At 36.1% G+C, this 17,121-nt stretch overlaps 1 protein-coding gene across 1 annotated transcript in view; it reads right to left on the bottom strand.

Annotated features, from left to right (window-relative positions):
• Positions 1 to 7,807, bottom strand: part of ALDH1A2 (aldehyde dehydrogenase 1 family member A2) — a 116,612-nt gene extending 108,805 nt beyond the window's left edge. The window contains exons 1-2 of the mRNA XM_051980728.1: positions 7,296 to 7,807; positions 6,544 to 6,898 (exon numbers count right to left, since the gene is read on the bottom strand). Coding sequence (XP_051836688.1) covers positions 6,544 to 6,660 — 117 coding nt within the window. The 5' untranslated portion in view covers positions 6,661 to 6,898; positions 7,296 to 7,807. The remainder of the gene's footprint in view (positions 1 to 6,543; positions 6,899 to 7,295) is intronic.
• Between the last annotated feature and the right edge of the window lie 9,314 nt (positions 7,808 to 17,121).

Consider the following 17,121-nt stretch of genomic DNA (forward strand, 5'->3'; position numbering starts at 1 on the left):
CCAGATAAGTCTCTGCATAGTTGTATCAAAAACAGGAATATTAGTAAATGGTAATTTTTTTAAAAGGAAAGTCATAAATGCCAATGCCTAAGCTCTAAGACAGATAAAGTGGTTTGGAAATATTTTCATATTATGTGACAAAGTAGATGTTTTCTTGGAAAATAAAGACTTCCAAAGAGACTGACCATAGACAGCATCATAGATCCAAGGCATGGAAGGAGGCTTTACAGTCATTTAACCAACTTTCTCATTTTTTGAGTTTTTAATATATGATTATTTGTTTATATATTAACATTTTGAAAATGTAAAGTTTTTACATGAACAAATTAATATTAATTTTTATTTTATTTTGAGTTCCAAATTTTCTCCCAACCTCCCCATTTTACTGATGCAGAAACTAAGACCCAGATGAGGAAGTTTATTCAGTATATTGGGCCTTTTGGGGATCCCAATATCAGTCTCCTCACTCTTCATCCATAGTGCATTTCAAACTGTAATTCCTCTAAATCAGATTGTATACTCCTTAAAGACAGGTACAATGTTTTAAATTTGTCCAAACCTGGACAAAGCATCTTTCCCCTCCACTATGTTAACATAATTCAATGAGCACTATAATGCAATATGAAATTCATTGAATTGAAACAAAAGAAATTACTCTTTATCATAACACTCCTAATAAAATGTCTACAGGAAAATTCCACCTGTAACTTAAACATTTTCAAAGTCCCAGGTTAAAACCCAGGGGCTACATTCTCATATAATGGTACACTGATTGTATATAGGCTTTAAAGGTTTACAGAGTACTTTTCTATAGGATCTCATCTGATCCTCGAAGCCACTCTGTGTAGTAGATCCTAAAGATCAATTCAAATGTTTGCTAGCAAAGACCAAATAAGAGTCCTGCTTAGTTACTTTTGGATCCCAAAATCAAGCTCTTAGTTTTCCCTTCTTCCTTCCTTCCACCAAAGCTTCCATTTTTATTTTTTTTTTCTTTTTCCCTTTCAATTCTGGTCAACAAAATACTTATAAAGCTCATTGTGTTATCACAAGATAAAAAGCAATCCTCAAGAAGGATCTGATCACCAAATACAAAAAAAAATAAGAGTCAAGGTAGAATGTGATAAAGGGGTAAAAGAAAGATCCAGACAAAATGATGACTTTGAGATAAGAACATTTGAAAAGGAGCAGATCACTTTTAGCTGGGGGACAGAGGGAAGACTTCATAGAAGAAAAGTACAACCTGTACCAAGGCTAGTAGGAAAAGACAGAATTTAAGGGATGAGATGGGGAGAAAGTGTATTTGAACAGAGGGAATGGTATATGGAAAATGCATGGAGATGGAAGAATGAAAGTATAGCTAAAGAACAGATGATTAATATAATACAATGCAATATAATTTGTCATGTGATATAATATGATATGATATAATGTGACATATGAAATATGACATAAGTCAGTACAACAGCATAATATTGCATAGTAAACATACCATATGATATAGTAAAGGGCCTTAAAATGCTAGACAAAGGAGTTTGCCTTTTTTTTTCCTCAAGGTCTAGGAAGCCACTTAAGGGTTTCTGATCAAGGAATGGCATCGTCAGGCATACCACAAACCTGGTGCTAGAATTCAGTGCAATTCAACAAAGTTTCCACTGCATATGAACAATGGTCCCCATGATGGTTAATGACAATAAAAGTATTTCACACAATTCAACAATGACTCTTTCCTCAATTCCCTGCACTTATTTTTTTTAAGGATTAATTATTTTATGAAACTTTAAACTGTTCCATCAATATCTCTAAGAAGGATGCATGGCAAGTCAAATAATGTTTCCAGAGAACCACAAATGTAGCATTAATTTTGGCTTACTATGACTTTTTAGGAAGTCCTAATTAATCTAAATAATACATGAGCAAATTAAACTTTGAGACACCCAACACATATTGGAACAATTTAAATGACATATCAATAAAAATAATGTCTGAATTCATATGTTCTCAGGAGAAAAGTGATATATAAATAGGCCATTAGCCTAATGAGAAAAGCTATTAATGCCCAGCAGTGGCTACAATGAAAAGAAAGTATAAGGAGGATAAGGACAAGTTTCCCCAAAAAACCCTACTAGAATCTGGAAGAAATTATTTTAGTGGCACAAATTAAGCAAAAACCAATCAATGATTTCTATTTGTTCACCTATAACAGCTTTTAACATGGTGTTCACAGACCCCAGATGGAATCCATGGAAAGATTATAGAAGGGCTGTGAATTTGAATGGAGAAAAAATTATATAGATAATTACTTTCACTAATCTTTTGCTGAAGTTTAGCATTTCTTTCTGTTATTAATTTTAAAAATAACAACATTGATATGAGAAAGCAATCAATAGTCTTCACCAAAATATCAGAGGTCCATGATCCAAAAAAAAAGAGATTAATAACCCACACTTTTAGCAATGTATTTCCTCTCTTTTTAGTCCCCATATTCCTTAATTATCAATAAACCTTCCATTACCTCTATTTATTATGAAAGGAAATAAATTCTAGAATTTACCAGACATATACATACATAGAAATAAAATGAAAAAATTAATTTTATAAAGAAAATTTTATTGGGTATCTCTTTTCTTCATCAAACATTACTACTTTTGAAATACTTCAATAGGATAATATAATTATTTACCAAATAATTCTCACACACTCTTGAAAGGCTTCAGGTAATTCCTGAAGGAGTAGGGTATGTGTACTTCAGGTTGGGTACATTGCCCTGGGTTATGCTTAGACATCAATAGCGTATAATCAAGCCAATTAAATATAGGATTTTATTATTAGTGGCAGCAAGCATGATATAGTACAAAATAGTATGGATTTGAATTCAGAAGGCCTTAATTCAAAACCCCACTCTTCCACATACCAACTGTGTGATGCTGGGTAAATAAGTAACTACTCTGCTTGACTTATTTTTTTCATCTGCAAAATGAAGATATTGTACTACAAAATTTCTAAGGTCCCATCCCATTCTAAATCCTGAATTTAGCAAGTTTTAGTTAAAGTTGACTAAAATCCCCATACTAACTGTTGGAGATGCCCCTGTGGGAAAAAAGATGACTTTTCCCTTCACACTCATTTCTTACTACTACTTTATCTGGGTTCCTTCTTCCTTCTCTAATGGCTCCTCTCTTCAATGCAGTCTCTTCTGTTTAGAATCACTACCACCATCATCATCATCAAAACACACACACATACACACACACACACACACATACATACATACATACCCCTCAAATGAAATGGACCCAAACCCTTAGACCCTAAGTAACTACACTGTAGAACTAATAATAGATATTATGTAAAAATAGATACTCCCCTCAAAAAGAGGTAGTACTATTGGACATCATTCTTACTGGAGATAATGGAGCTTTCAGCAACATCCTCTGATTTAGGATTTGGTTTACATCTTAAGGTCAATGAAAAGTTTCAGAGGTTTTTTCTGCAGCAACCTAAGTAATGACGGGTTTGATTTGGGGGCAAAATCATTGAACCTTGGCTCTCTTAAGTATCCCAAAGCTAGAATTTAAATATCTGTTGAGATAGAGATTAGATGACAGGTAGGTAAACAGACAGATATGAGAGAAAAAGAAAGACAGATAGACATAAATAAAGTGAGGAGACACACACACACACACACACAGAGAGAGAGAGAGAGAGAGAGAGAGAGAGAGAGAGAGAGAGAGAGAGAGAGAGAGAGAGAGAGAGAGATTTTTAGTTCGGTACTAAACTGGCAGAATTACCTTAGCTAAGTCATTTTAAGTATCCTGGATAAGCAATTAAATAAAAGGCTCTTAACAGGGGAGATGTCAAAATCTTATTTTAAAAAGAAAAATGAATGTCTTTTGATAAATAAAGGCAATCTAAATACATCCAGAAATTTCCAGCTATCCTTATTTAACCATTTATTTGCATGCAATGAAATATAATGGTCCCTAAGGATAAACAAAATTATAAGTAATATCACTCACAAAAGATCTCTCCACTTGGGATGACAAAATAGTTCTTTAAGGGACTTTTTCCTTTCATATCACATGCTACCTAAAGATAATAGAAATCTAAGGCCTGTTTTATATTTATTATTTAATGAGCCCTAAAACTGTGAGACTTTAAATGTATATCTTTATTTTAGAAGCTCCTAAGGTGGTTATGATTTTTCTAATTATCCATTTTACTTTGGATAATTTTTTGAAACTAATATTTGCAAATTGTGTTTATTTTAGAATTCAGGACATCACTGGAATGGCTTTTTTTCTTTTTCTTGTTCTATCCTGGGGTAAGGAACTACAATCCTAAATTATCACGAAAGAAGAAAAAACAAATATTAGCATAATTTGTGCTCAGGATTTTAAAATTTGCTTTGCCTCACTGCCTGGAATATATATGCAAGCTTAGGGTTCCGGGCTAAAAAACGAAGGAGTAAAACTTTTGGGAATGTTCACAGATATCTGATTTTACAAGTTTGGGGGAAAGTGCTTTCCTTTGGATTAGTGTTAGTGTTTATGGGAGCTGTTTGTCAGGCAAGAAATGAAGTGCCTCCTCCCCACAAATTAAAGAATCAGGTTGCAATCCATTCTTTCATTTCTAATTGTTTTTCTTTGTAATAAGTGGGAAAGTGGATACCAGATAAAAGTCTTCTACAGCCAAGACTTCACATTAAAGGCTCCAATTAGCTATAAATCAGTTGTCTTTCCTACAGCAGCCGGCAAGAGAGAGGAAAGGGGAGGAGGTAGGAGGAGTAAGAATCCAACTGAACAAGAGAACCTGAGGAGTCTCAAAATTAAAACCTGAGACAGATACCTGTTCCAGCACTAACTTTAGCTCTCTGAGGAAGCTGTACAAAAAACGGGGCCAAAATTAGGAACAATAAAACCAAATCTCAATAGGCCGATCCTTAATCTTTTTCCCCGTGGACCTATAAAGTCATCATTATTTTTCTCTGGTCCACAACCATTGAAAATTGTTAGATATTCATTTTTATTTTTAATTAGAATTCTATTTCAATATTGAGGAAGTTGGGATCCAAAGCTTTTATGTTTGGAAATCTTTCTCCATCCCCTCCCTGCCCCCTGCCTTGTTCCCTCTTTGCAAAATTTAGAAAAGATTGGCAGGATTGTTATGCAAAGACGGTTAAATCGCTGTAACCATTAATAACTTTTCATTCTACCTTACTTCCCTTATTTGTCACCTCCTCCACCTCATACCCCTAAAAACCCTAACAGGTAGACAAAATTCATTCGTCATTTATAATGTGAATTATCGTCATTTGATTCCTAAAACTCAATACAAGTGAAAGCCTTTCTAATTTAACACTTTAATTCAGTTCTTTTTATTTACCATAAACCGTAAAGTGGAATACAAAAACTGATTTACCTACTAAATAGAATTTCACCATTAAACGTTTGCCAGAAAACACCTTTCAATGTTGGCCTTCTTAAAAAAATAAAAGGATGAAACTTTTTTTTAGAGGAAGAAAATCATGAAACAAAATAGACAAAGGCAGGATGACGAGTTTTTTTTTTTTTTTTAATCAAGTACAAGAAATCTGTCATAGTATTTCTTCCCTTTATTTTATTTTTTAAGTGTCATTTACAAACCTCCCAGGAAGTATGGTTTAATTTTTAGCTAATAATTTTCGATGGAGAAAAAAAGTAGAAAGAAATTCTAAGGACGACTAAATTCTATTAACAATAGTTAAAAGGAGAAAGTGTATTCTTTTTTATCTTAGGAATGAAAAACCCTTCTATATTTTGGCTCTCAAGATGTCAGAGTTGGTTATAAAAAACTTGAACTCCAAAGTGAACCTGCTAGCATACACTTAAAATGCTTAGTTTTTAAGGTTCTTAGAGAAAAGTCACTTTCTGCAAAATTCAAATGAAATGCTGGCAAGTATCAGAGCTACGTTATATTATTAGTGTTCTTGCAATTCTTTAAATAAGCACAATATTTTCCGTCTTCAAAATTTTCTACCGGAAAAAGAGACACCCACAACAATGTTAATTCAAGGGCAAAATTAGCTGTGAGACTTCGTCCAATGTAAAAAATTCTGGCAGAAAGGAGAGCCCTTGGAGTACTTAAAGATGTGAAAAACCAAGAAGCCCCTTGGGGCAAAGAAGTTTAGCTGGAAAAGAAGACCCTTTCCTTTGCCTCTGAAAAGTTGAAGTTGTTCATAAAACTTTCTCTGAGCAGTTAGAAGCAAGAGGAATAAATGTATGAGGATCACTACACTAGCAAAAGGGTTGAGAAAAGAGGCTATCCTGCATCCACCAGTTTGGAGCTTTCCAGGATCTCTGCGAATCTGCTAAGAGTCCTTGTGGTACAAAGCAGTTTCTTTGGGAATTCAGTCGCAGGATCTGGGGAGGTCAGACTAGAAAGAACCTCTAGGCTCTTTCAGCTCATTGCTTCCCCTCCTCCCCAAATTAATCAATTTAAAAAAAAAAAAAAAAAAACCTCCTCCAGAAGGGAGCCGGGCTGAAGAGGACAATGGTGTCCACTTACCTTGGTATATTTGATCTCAAGGTTGAGTGTGGGCGAAGGTAAAAGGTGCAGTGATGCCATCAGTGCGGTAGGGTCTGCCTTCACTTCTCCAGGCATCTCAATTTTACTAGAAGTCATGATCTTGGGGTTTCCTAGCACACACCCCTTTTCCCTTGCCTTGAATTTTCTCTAGCTCTCATATAGAGAGAGAGGCAAGTGTGTATATGTGTGTGTATATATATATATATATATAATATATATGTCCCGGGGATCGGTGTGGAAGATTTAGCTCTCGCTCTGTATATAGGCAGGTGTCAAGCTGGGTCTCTTCTTATTGGACATGAGGGCAGAGGCAAGGGGGGCTGGTCCATCCTACCTAGGACGATAGAATTAAAATCCTCTATTTACATAAACCACTCAGCTCCGATCAGGGAGAAAGGCTTAAGTCAATCAGCACGCAACAGGTCACGGACGCGCGCTTGGTCAAGTCCACCCCGCCCCTCCTCCACCCCACACTGCCCCCACCGTGTTCTCTATCCCCACATCCCTCACTTTTCCCAATTACTGCTCCCCAGATCCAAAGTATCCCCTCCGTGGACTCCCATCCCCCAATCCTGACAGAAAGATGGGGAAGGTGGGGAGAAGAGGAGCTGAACATTAGGGTCTTAGGTACTTGAGAGAGAGAGAGAGAGAGGCGGGATGGGGGCGGGTCGAGTGGATAGATTTATCCCCTCATCCTTTAAGCAGAATTAGCACCTCGGAACTAGGCGCACCTGGGAAGAAACCTTAGGGGGTGCATAAGCAGAGACTGGAGTCTTCACTTAAGAGAGCGGAGTTGGCTAGTTTTGGAGAAATGAATTAGCAACCAAGTGCTAAATGGGGAAGGGAGGAGGAGAGAGAACAAGGGGGGCTGTGGGAGGTGACCCAACTGTTTTTGCCCTGGCCAATGAAGCTTGTAAAAACTCTCTCCGCAAGCTGTTTCCCCGGCTCTCGCTGGGGGCCTGCAGGAGGGAGCGCACGTTGCGCTCCCCTTGTTCCTCGCAGCGGTCCAGGATCTGGGTACAACTTTCCCTTAGGGTGCGGAATGAGACCAGAGCGTGATGCCCAAGCTGACTGCCAGGGCTAGTAGCACTTCCCTGCGCGTCCCCAGTTCGGGGTGCGCTTCTCCAAATGGGGCTTGGGTTAACGGCTTGGAAGAGAAGCCTAGGCGTGGCGTGGAATTGGTTTCTCCCTCTCAGGAAAGGAGTGGGAAAGGCATTATCCATTTCTTTAGTATCCTGAAGTTACACACACACACACACACACACACACACACACACACACACTCACGCTAGCCTAAGTGGCGGAACTCCGCAGCCTTTCCTAAAGAGGCACTGAAGGTAGAAGGAGTGATCCTCGTCGCCCCACTCAGACTAGGAGTAAAACGACACAAGGGCTGAGCTGGGAAGGGATGGGGCGGACACTTCCCCTCGAGAAACTTCCCTCCCCAAAATGTCTAACATGCTGAAGACCTCTACTTTAGGTAGCGGGCGCCCCGCAAGCTTTAGTGCCAGATGAAAACTTTCTCCTCCCTTTTCCAAAAGTTGCACACGCCCTCTGTCCATTCCGCTACCCCCCCCCCCCCCCCCCCAGTTCTGTCCCAGGACCCAGGCGTTCTGGGCATTTTCTCCTGTTAAGCTGCTGCCCTCTGCCGGACCCAGAGCTCACTGAAGAGAGGACCAGGGTTGCACACCAGTCTGGAAGAGGTTCCTTAGTCCCGCTATTCTGGCTTTCCTATCTTTCTCCTTAATTTCCTGCTCATCTTTCTTTCTTTCCTTCCTTCCTTCCTCCTTCCTTCCTTCTTCCTTCCTTCCTTCCTTCCTTCCTTCCTTCCTTCCTTCCTTCCTTCCTTCCTTCCTTCCTTCTTCCTTCCTTCCTTCCTTCCTTCCTTCTTCCTTCCTTCCTTCCTTCCTTTCTCTTTCTCTTTCTTTGTCTCTTTCTTTTTCTTTCTTTCTTTCATTCTCTCTTTTTCTTTCTCTTTCTTTCTTTTTCTTTCATTCTCTCTTTTTCTTTCTCTTTCTTTTTCTTTCTTTCTTTCTCTTTTTTCTTTCTCTTTCTTTCTTTTTTTTTTTTCTTTCTTTCTTTTCTTCTCCTTTCCATTCACTTTCCTTTTCTTAAGTATAGAGATGTTCTATTCTTTTTTTCTTTGCTAAAGCCCTTCTTCCTGCTTTTTATTTGTATCGCTGACCCTAAATCCAATGATTTTATGACTCCACTCTCCACATCCAGGCTTCTTTGCTTTGTGATTCCCTTTTCTCTTCTCTCCATTAATCTTTCTTTTTATTTACTTTTTACAGTCCTTACCCTTTTGTTTGCCTGTAAAAAAAAAATCCATCTTCTCCTTCCTCTCCCCACCAAATTTAAAGAATACCACAGCCTCTCCTGGGCTCGGTCTTTAAATGTGGAGCAGAAAGTATGGAAGGGGAAGAGGCACTTTTTCTTCCTCTTTTAAACCAAGTCCCCTAATCTAAGCCTGATAAGAATTATGGGATTATGCTTTCAGCTTCTCACTTTGGAGGTAAGGCACATTCCCCATATCACTTCAGAAGCAACTGAAATTACAATTCCATTGGTTTTGGAAAACAATTGGGTAGCTCCTGTTATTTGTCCTTTCTATATCAAACCTGGTCATCTTAATGTCAACCGGATTTATGGAAGTCTAATTACCATCCAGGCCCTTAATGAAAAGGGGTTAAAAATGAAAGAGAAAACTTGAGTTTTTTGGTAGCTCACCCATTACAAAATTCTATTGTCATAAAGTCTAGATTATTTTACTTGTTTAAGGGAATATTACTAGTTTGAAAGGAGATGAAAGGAAAATCCTTAGTGGTTTGCCAAAACCCCACTGTCACAAAAAAGGTACTTTACATTAAGTGAATGAATAAAGATGTAGGTGAAGAGAGGATTTATTTACGTGGAAAAAGCAAAATCTGGTTGGTTTAGGGGGAAAGGGGATAATAAGAAGGTAGAAACCTTCCTGGGAAAAAAATTGGCTATGGAATAATTCAAAAAAATGTATTAAGCACTTACTATGTGCAGAATATTCCATTAGGAATGGAGGACAATACAAAGGAATTCACAGTCTAGAAGGAAAGGGCATATTGGTATAAATTGAAAATGAATCCATTAATCAATTGAATTGTTATATGTTATATGTTAACGTAATGAAATGAAGCCTTGCCAAGGACTAGTCAATATACTTTTACAGTACTTTACAAAGTACTAGCACCTGAAAAGGAGAAAGAAAAATTTTGATTAAAAAAAATCTCCCTAAAATTTAAAAAAAGAGAGAAGCATATAGCTTAGTATTTGGGTATTGGATTTGGAGTCAGAAAGTCCTGTATGCAAATTTAGCCTCAGTTTCTTATTTAAATTATGTGATTTGGGTAAAATCTCTCAGTACCTCAGTTTCTTCATCTGACCTCAAAAGTTTCTGTAAGCTCTAAATCTATGAATTTATGATCTTCACTATTACAAGTCCTTCACTGGGAGCTTCACATGATGATGAAATCAGAGGTCTAGTATAAAAAAAGAGAAATTTCTTTCCATTCTGTATCCTGAAGGCCTAGCATCATACCTGGCACATTGAAAGTGTTTAATAAATGTTTTTTTTGATTCATTGCTCAGAAAAGAATGTATTTTCCTATACATTCCTAAAAGTACTAGCTCTGAAAAGATCATTCTAAAAGGTCATTTTATCAAGTAAAATATCTATACTAGCCTTGCATTTTCTGATTAATTCATAGTAATACACCTGACACATAGTATGTTAGCATTTGCAAAGCATTTTTCATACCTATCCCTTTTGAGACTCATAACATTGTGAGATAACCTGTGTTATTTTTGTCCCCATTTTTGTTGTCCAATCATATTTTTCAGTTGTGTCAACTCTTTGTGACTCCATTTGGGGCATTCTTGAAAAAGGTACTGGAATGGTTTGCTATTTCCTTCTCCCAGATGAGGGAACTGAGATAAGTAGGGCTAAATGATTTGCCCAAGGTTACATAACTAGTAAGTGTCTGAGGCCAGATTTGAATTCACTAAGGTCCTTCTTCATGATTCCAGACCTGATACTGTGAAACAAACTTAGAGAGATTAACTGATTTGTCCATAGCTAGTACTGTGTTATAGTCAGAATTCATAGATTTCCCTTTAGATTGTAAAACTGTAAAACAAGATGATGTCCTGTATGACTTTTATATTCTATATATCCTAATATATTATTTTATATCCTGCATCTCCTAATATTTCGATCATGCACTATTAATTGTTTAATTATCATTACTAATCAATTCAAACAAAAAAATTAATATACCCCCATTTAACTTACATCAACAAATCTTTATTAAGGCTTACTATATTCCACAAGGCATAGCAAGGTGATCCAGTGAATAGAGTGCAGGACTGAAGTCTGATTCTTCTTTCTGAATTCCAATCTGATTCACTAGCTGTGTGACCCTGAACAAATCACTTAACTTTATTTGCCTCAGCTTCCTCATATGTCAAATGAACTGAAGAAGGAAATGGCAAATTATTTCAGTATCTTTGCCAATAAAACTCCAAATAAGGTCACAAAGGGTCAGAAACAATTGAAAAATAACTGAACAACATGTTCAGCAAAATTCTCAGTGTGTGTGAAAGTTTCAACCTTCTATCATTTTATCTGTAACTTTATCCATAATAGTGCTTATGCATCTATGATTTGTTTATCTAATTTAGAGGAATCTATTTTTGTTTTTCTTTTCTCTCCTTTTTTTAGTTATGGGCCAGTAGTTGGAATCCTTATGTGTGTGGGCTACGTGGACTTTTTTTTCCCCAAGGCTCTTTCTACTATCCTAAACATATAAAGTTCCAGAAAATAGAACAAGTGGGTCTTTCTAAACTGTGTATCTTCTCCAGTACCTCCTCCAGAACTTTGTGTTCTGTAAGCACTTAATAAATGTTTAGGGAGTTAAATAACATCACTCAAATGTAAGCAAATTATATGACTATACAACATTGTTATGGCAACTTTCTCTAACCCTCTACCAAAACAAAACAAAACAAAAAAAAAAAACAAAAAAAAAAAACCAAAGTGTAACCTTGGGCTGTGTCAAAAGAGGATCATAATTTTGGGGGTTTGAATAGCAATCATTCCACTGTACTCTACCATGGTTAGACTGTGTTATTATAAGTTCTTGTTGCCACATTTTAAAGAGGATCTTGAAAGACTGAAGCATATACAGAGGACAACTAGAATGGTGAAGAACTTCAATATCAGGATACATGGGGATCAATTGGAAAAACTGGGAATGGTTTGTTTGGAAAAGAGAAAATGTAAAAGAGCACACATGTTAGGTATCTGGTTTAAGAGTCTGGAATGAAGAAGAGGTGTTAGAATTCTTCTGTTTTGCCCCAGAGGCACAACTAAGAGCCATAATAGGTGCAAATTGCAGAGGTACATATTTAGTCCTGATATAAGGAAAAGCTAATAATTAGAACTATACAAAAATGGGATGGGCTGATTGATAAGGGAAGGGCCACTTATCTCACATGCTAAAGAAAAAAATCTTTATTCAGATATGAGTTGGAAAAAATTGCCTCTGAAATGTTTTCCAACCCTAAGATTTTGTATTTCAAGACTGCTAGCATGACACCTAGTGGTCATCTGATGGAGCAGGGAAGAGGGTGTGGTTAGGACCTATTAGCTTACTATAAGCCAAAAACTATTTGGGTAAAATGTACAACTAACTAACTAAAAACATTTTTCCCTTAAAAATCTGAAACATGCTTTATTCTAGCGATCAGGTGGGCAAAAATTGGTTTGTGGTTTGTATATTAAATCTTATTGATTTTCTCTTGTTTTAATAGCAAATAGAGAATAGCTTTTGGCCAAACCACTAATGTTTAAATGTTCAAAAACTTATGAAAACAATGCTAAACATCTATTCTTCCTTACTAGAATATTCCATTTTATTTCATTTCAATTAATTAACAGTTAATTTTATCTTTATTCTACTTCCACTGGGGAAAAAAGTAAAACTTTATATAGAGATAGATAGATAGAGATAGAGATATAGATAGAGATATAGACAAACATATATATTCCTATAGGAACTACATTCAAAAAACTCTTCTGGTGACTTAACCTTTGTGCCTCTCTTTCCTCATTTGTAAAATGAGGATTCTAATAACACCAAGATAGTATTTATAAAATGCTTAGTATACCGGCTGGCACATGTTTATGATTTCAATTCTATTAAACTCTTCATAATCCCATTTGGGGTATTCTTGGTAAAGATACTGGAGTGGTTTGCTATTTCCTTTTCTAGGTCATTTGACAGATGAGGAAACTGAGACAGACAGAGTTGAATGTTTTGCTCAGGGTCACACAGCTAGTAAGTGTCATGGGACAAATTTGAAAGGTCTTCCTGACTATCTCACTGTGACATCTAGCTGCACATAGAAGGTAATGTATAAATACCTGTCATTTCTCTCTCTATACACACACACACATACATATATATGTGTATATATCTCCAAATATGGATATATATCCATATTATATATACACATATATGTCTTATTCTGCATCTTGAGCCATCTTTTCACTTTATTAACCAACATTAGTCTCCTCTCCTCTTTGTCTGATCTTATCTCAGATCTTGGATTTTCCAGTTTCTCACTTCTGCAAACTTTTCCAGAATTACTGCCCATCCCAAAGTATTAACCATGTCTTTCTCAGCTGCCCCTCTTCAAAACCCCATGCTCCCTACTCCCTGATCAGTAACCCATGAGGGCAGCCACCTTCTGTAAGATGTCCCTGATACATTTAAATTTTTAATTCCCAGACTCAGAGTAATGCTTCTTAATAAATCCACTCCTTGGCCACCAATGAATCATAACCACATCTTCTCCTACCATCTCCTTATTCTCTGTACATTTAAGGATTTAATGTCTCAGTTCATAGATTTAGAACTTGACAGGACCTCAGAGGTCATCTTGTACAACCTCCTGATTTTACAGAGAAAAAAAAAAGAGGCCTGGGGTAAATTATTTTAATTTACTAAAGATCATCCAAATTGTATAGCTGCGGAGCCAGTATTTGAACCTATGTCCCTTGCCTCAGTATTTTTTTCCAACTGCATTGTTCTACCTTGAGCTTTGTATCTTAAACCTTCTATTTGTTTTCCTCCTCTTGCCTACATTCTTCCACTTCCCTCTCCTTTATTTATCCCATCATACATCCATACCTTCTACATTCCCAATATGTTAAAATCGCATGATGCTAGTGGAAAGAGCCCTGGATTTAGTCAGAGCACTTGGGATTGAATTCCAGATCTGTCACTTACTATTTGTATTATTTTGCTTCTCTTGACTGTTTTCTTATCAGCAAAATGGGGAGCATGATTACACAAACTCCAAGATTCCTTTCAGTTCTACATTTCTTACCCTATTAACTTTTATAGTGTTTTGCCTCACCCCAGAAAAATAATGTGGCTTCTCTTCTGTGTTTCTCTCTTCTATCCTCTGGAGCTACAATTGTTTATTATTTAGAAAAGTCTTATAGGAAAATCCCTATCTAAGTGAATTTAACTAGACTATATTTCTTTATGAAAAATTATTGGGCCTCATGGATCCTATATTCTATAGTGACATAAGAGAAATAAAATTCTTGTCTTACATTTCCCCAGCTAAATTATAGCAGATAAGACTATCATTTTAAAATATCAGCTTTGTGCAACTTTTGACTTTGAGATATAAACCTGGAACACTTAGAGGCCTATGTTTCCAAAGCAGCTATAGGAGGAAAATAGGAAGATGCTTTAGAAATCACTGAGGCAAACAAAATATGGACCACAAAGATTCTTCTTTTAGATGACATTTTTATGTTTTTTAAACTTCAATTTATTTTTTTTTTTAGCAGTAACAAAATGTCCAACTCAAACTTTGAGCTCTGGTATGCACGAGTTATTTCAGTCTCAGGTGGCCCTGCCTAATTGCCTTTGTGTTCCCATTACTAGCCATGCTGACAGCCCACCTTTTCCAAAAGATACTTGCATTTTAATTTATCTGCAAAAAATAAATCACACATTATAGCATTTTCCTTCTCTGGGTTAATTGAATCAGTTCCTTAAATGTCTCTAAGCCTAATGATTTGAAAGAGACTCATTATTTGGAATATTTAAAAAATTACAGCCCCTAGGTTGTGTGCTGAATGATCTCAGTCCTTATTTCAGATATGAATGTTTCCTAATGATCTCATTCATCTCAAATAGGGAGAGGCTGGGTCACTTTATTTGAAATGTTTCCTGAAAAATCTAACAAGGAAGCTTAATGCAAGGTATATTTATAGAGAAATGGCATTTAATTCATTATAAAAAGCTTATAAAGAACTTTATATATTTATATTCATAAATGCTTAATGAAGTATTTTAGACCCATTATAACAGATGCTATAAAAATAAATGCATTTTTTAAATTTTATGTGAATATTAAACTTTTTATAAGAAATCCAAAAGGTCAGTTAATATTCCTTAGCCTTCCAAAGTCCAGAAGAGACCAATGAAGGGGGCTGGAATCATGGTATTTATTAACTATAAAAATGTCCCACAAATTCATTCTTTCTATCCTGATATGGTCTATGGTCACTATTTCCTATGGCAATGAGAGGAAAGAGGAAAATCCTAATTGGTTGTGACTCAAGAATCATGATTTGAATCAAAACATAATACAACATTTTTTTAAATCAATTCTCCATATGCTGGAATCCCTAAGAGATGGTTTTAAAAGTCAACTTGACATGTTCTTGTTGTAAAGCCCATTTCTACTGGATATATGTTTTAGAGACTTCCAAGTGACTATTAGGGAGTGCTCAATGTCCCATCAAAAGTAAAATATTAATAGAAATTCCAACTCTGTAGGCCTTGGAGAGTGATATGAAGAGAGGGATATTACCATCCCTCCCCCCTAACCACACCTTCCTGTCTATGTATAGGAAAAGTTTGTACTTTTAATTTTTAAAAACTTAATATTATAGATTAAGTTTTGTATGGTGTCATGAAGGGAAAATTAGAGAGAAAAGCCACTAAACTATTCATATCCTTTGACCCAATGCTCATTATGGGTCATAGACAACTAGAATGACAATGGCTAAACAAAAATGTTTCATATATAACATAATATTTTTTCCCAACACTGATTTTCTGGCTATTTTTAAGGCCCAACTAAAATGTCTTCTTCCTGTTAATATTTTCCTGCTTGTCCTTATGTCTCTTGATTTGTATATATTTATCTGCATGCTGTCTCCCCCATAGAAATTCCAACTTTGTAGGTCTTGGAGAGTAATATGAAGAGAGGGATATTACCATCCCTCCCCCCCTAACCACACCTTCCTGTCTATGTATAGGAAAAGTTTGTACTTTTAATTTTTAAAAACTTAATATTATAGATTAAATTTTGTATGGTGTCATGAAAGGAAAATTAGAGAGAAAAGCCACTAAACTATTCATACCCTTTGACTCAATGCTCATTATGGGTCATAGACAACTAAAATGACAGTGGCTAAAAAAAAGTTTCATATATAACATAATATTTTTTCACAACACTGATTTCCTGGCTACTTTTAAGGCCCAACTAAAATGTCTTCTTCCTGTTAATATTTTCCTACTTGTCCTTATGTTTCTTGATTTGTATATATTTATCTGCATGCTGTCTCCTCCATGAGATTATAAGTTATTTGAGGGTAAGGACTGCCTTGTGCTTCTTTTTGTATTCCTAGAACTTAGCACAGTGCTTGGCACACAATAGGTGCTTAATAAATGTTTATTGATTGATTTCTGATAGCAAATAAAGTATCTGAATCACATGAAATATTACTTTAATGAGATAAAGGACAGGATGAATTCAGAGAAACATGGAAAGAACTACATAAAGTAAAGGTAAAAAAAGCAGAATCAGAAAAACAGTACACACAATAACATAATGGTGTAATACGTGCTAACAAATTAAGATAACACTAATGTAGCTGAACTAAGAAGACTTGCAATGAACAAGCTTCATTTCAGAAAGGGAATATAAACACAACTCAACTTTTAATAGAGGACTAGGGGACTCCAGTTGCAGAGTAAGGTACATACTTTCAGAAGTGGTTGTCTTATCTTCTCCTCCTCCTCCTCCTCATTCTCTTCCTCCTCCTCCTCCTCCTCCGCCTTCTTCTTGTTGTTGTTGTAATTTTAATTATTCTTCTTTTTAACAAGGAAGGAGTTAGAGGATAGTGAGAAATGGAGAATTTTTGTTCTTTCCTCTGGTAGTGATTACGAAAAAATATGCTGTAAGCCTCTGGGTAGGGTGAGAGGCTTCTGGACTTGATCTCCCCACTTGGGCCCATGTGTGACCTGAGAATACAGCCTTTGTTCTTGCTTTTTTGGATGTATTCTTGCCTTTTCTTAGGTGAAGGAATATCTGACTAGGCTGAGATTCTGTTATCATCAAAAGGTTGGGAAAGTAAGCTGCTAGAGGTCTGGGATCCAGATGCCATGTCAGATTTTTTGAACCACTTATCCTAATAAGAAACAAAGT

This window comes from Antechinus flavipes, chromosome 2 (assembly GCF_016432865.1).
Source record: "Antechinus flavipes isolate AdamAnt ecotype Samford, QLD, Australia chromosome 2, AdamAnt_v2, whole genome shotgun sequence".
Taxonomy (NCBI): domain Eukaryota; kingdom Metazoa; phylum Chordata; class Mammalia; order Dasyuromorphia; family Dasyuridae; genus Antechinus; species Antechinus flavipes.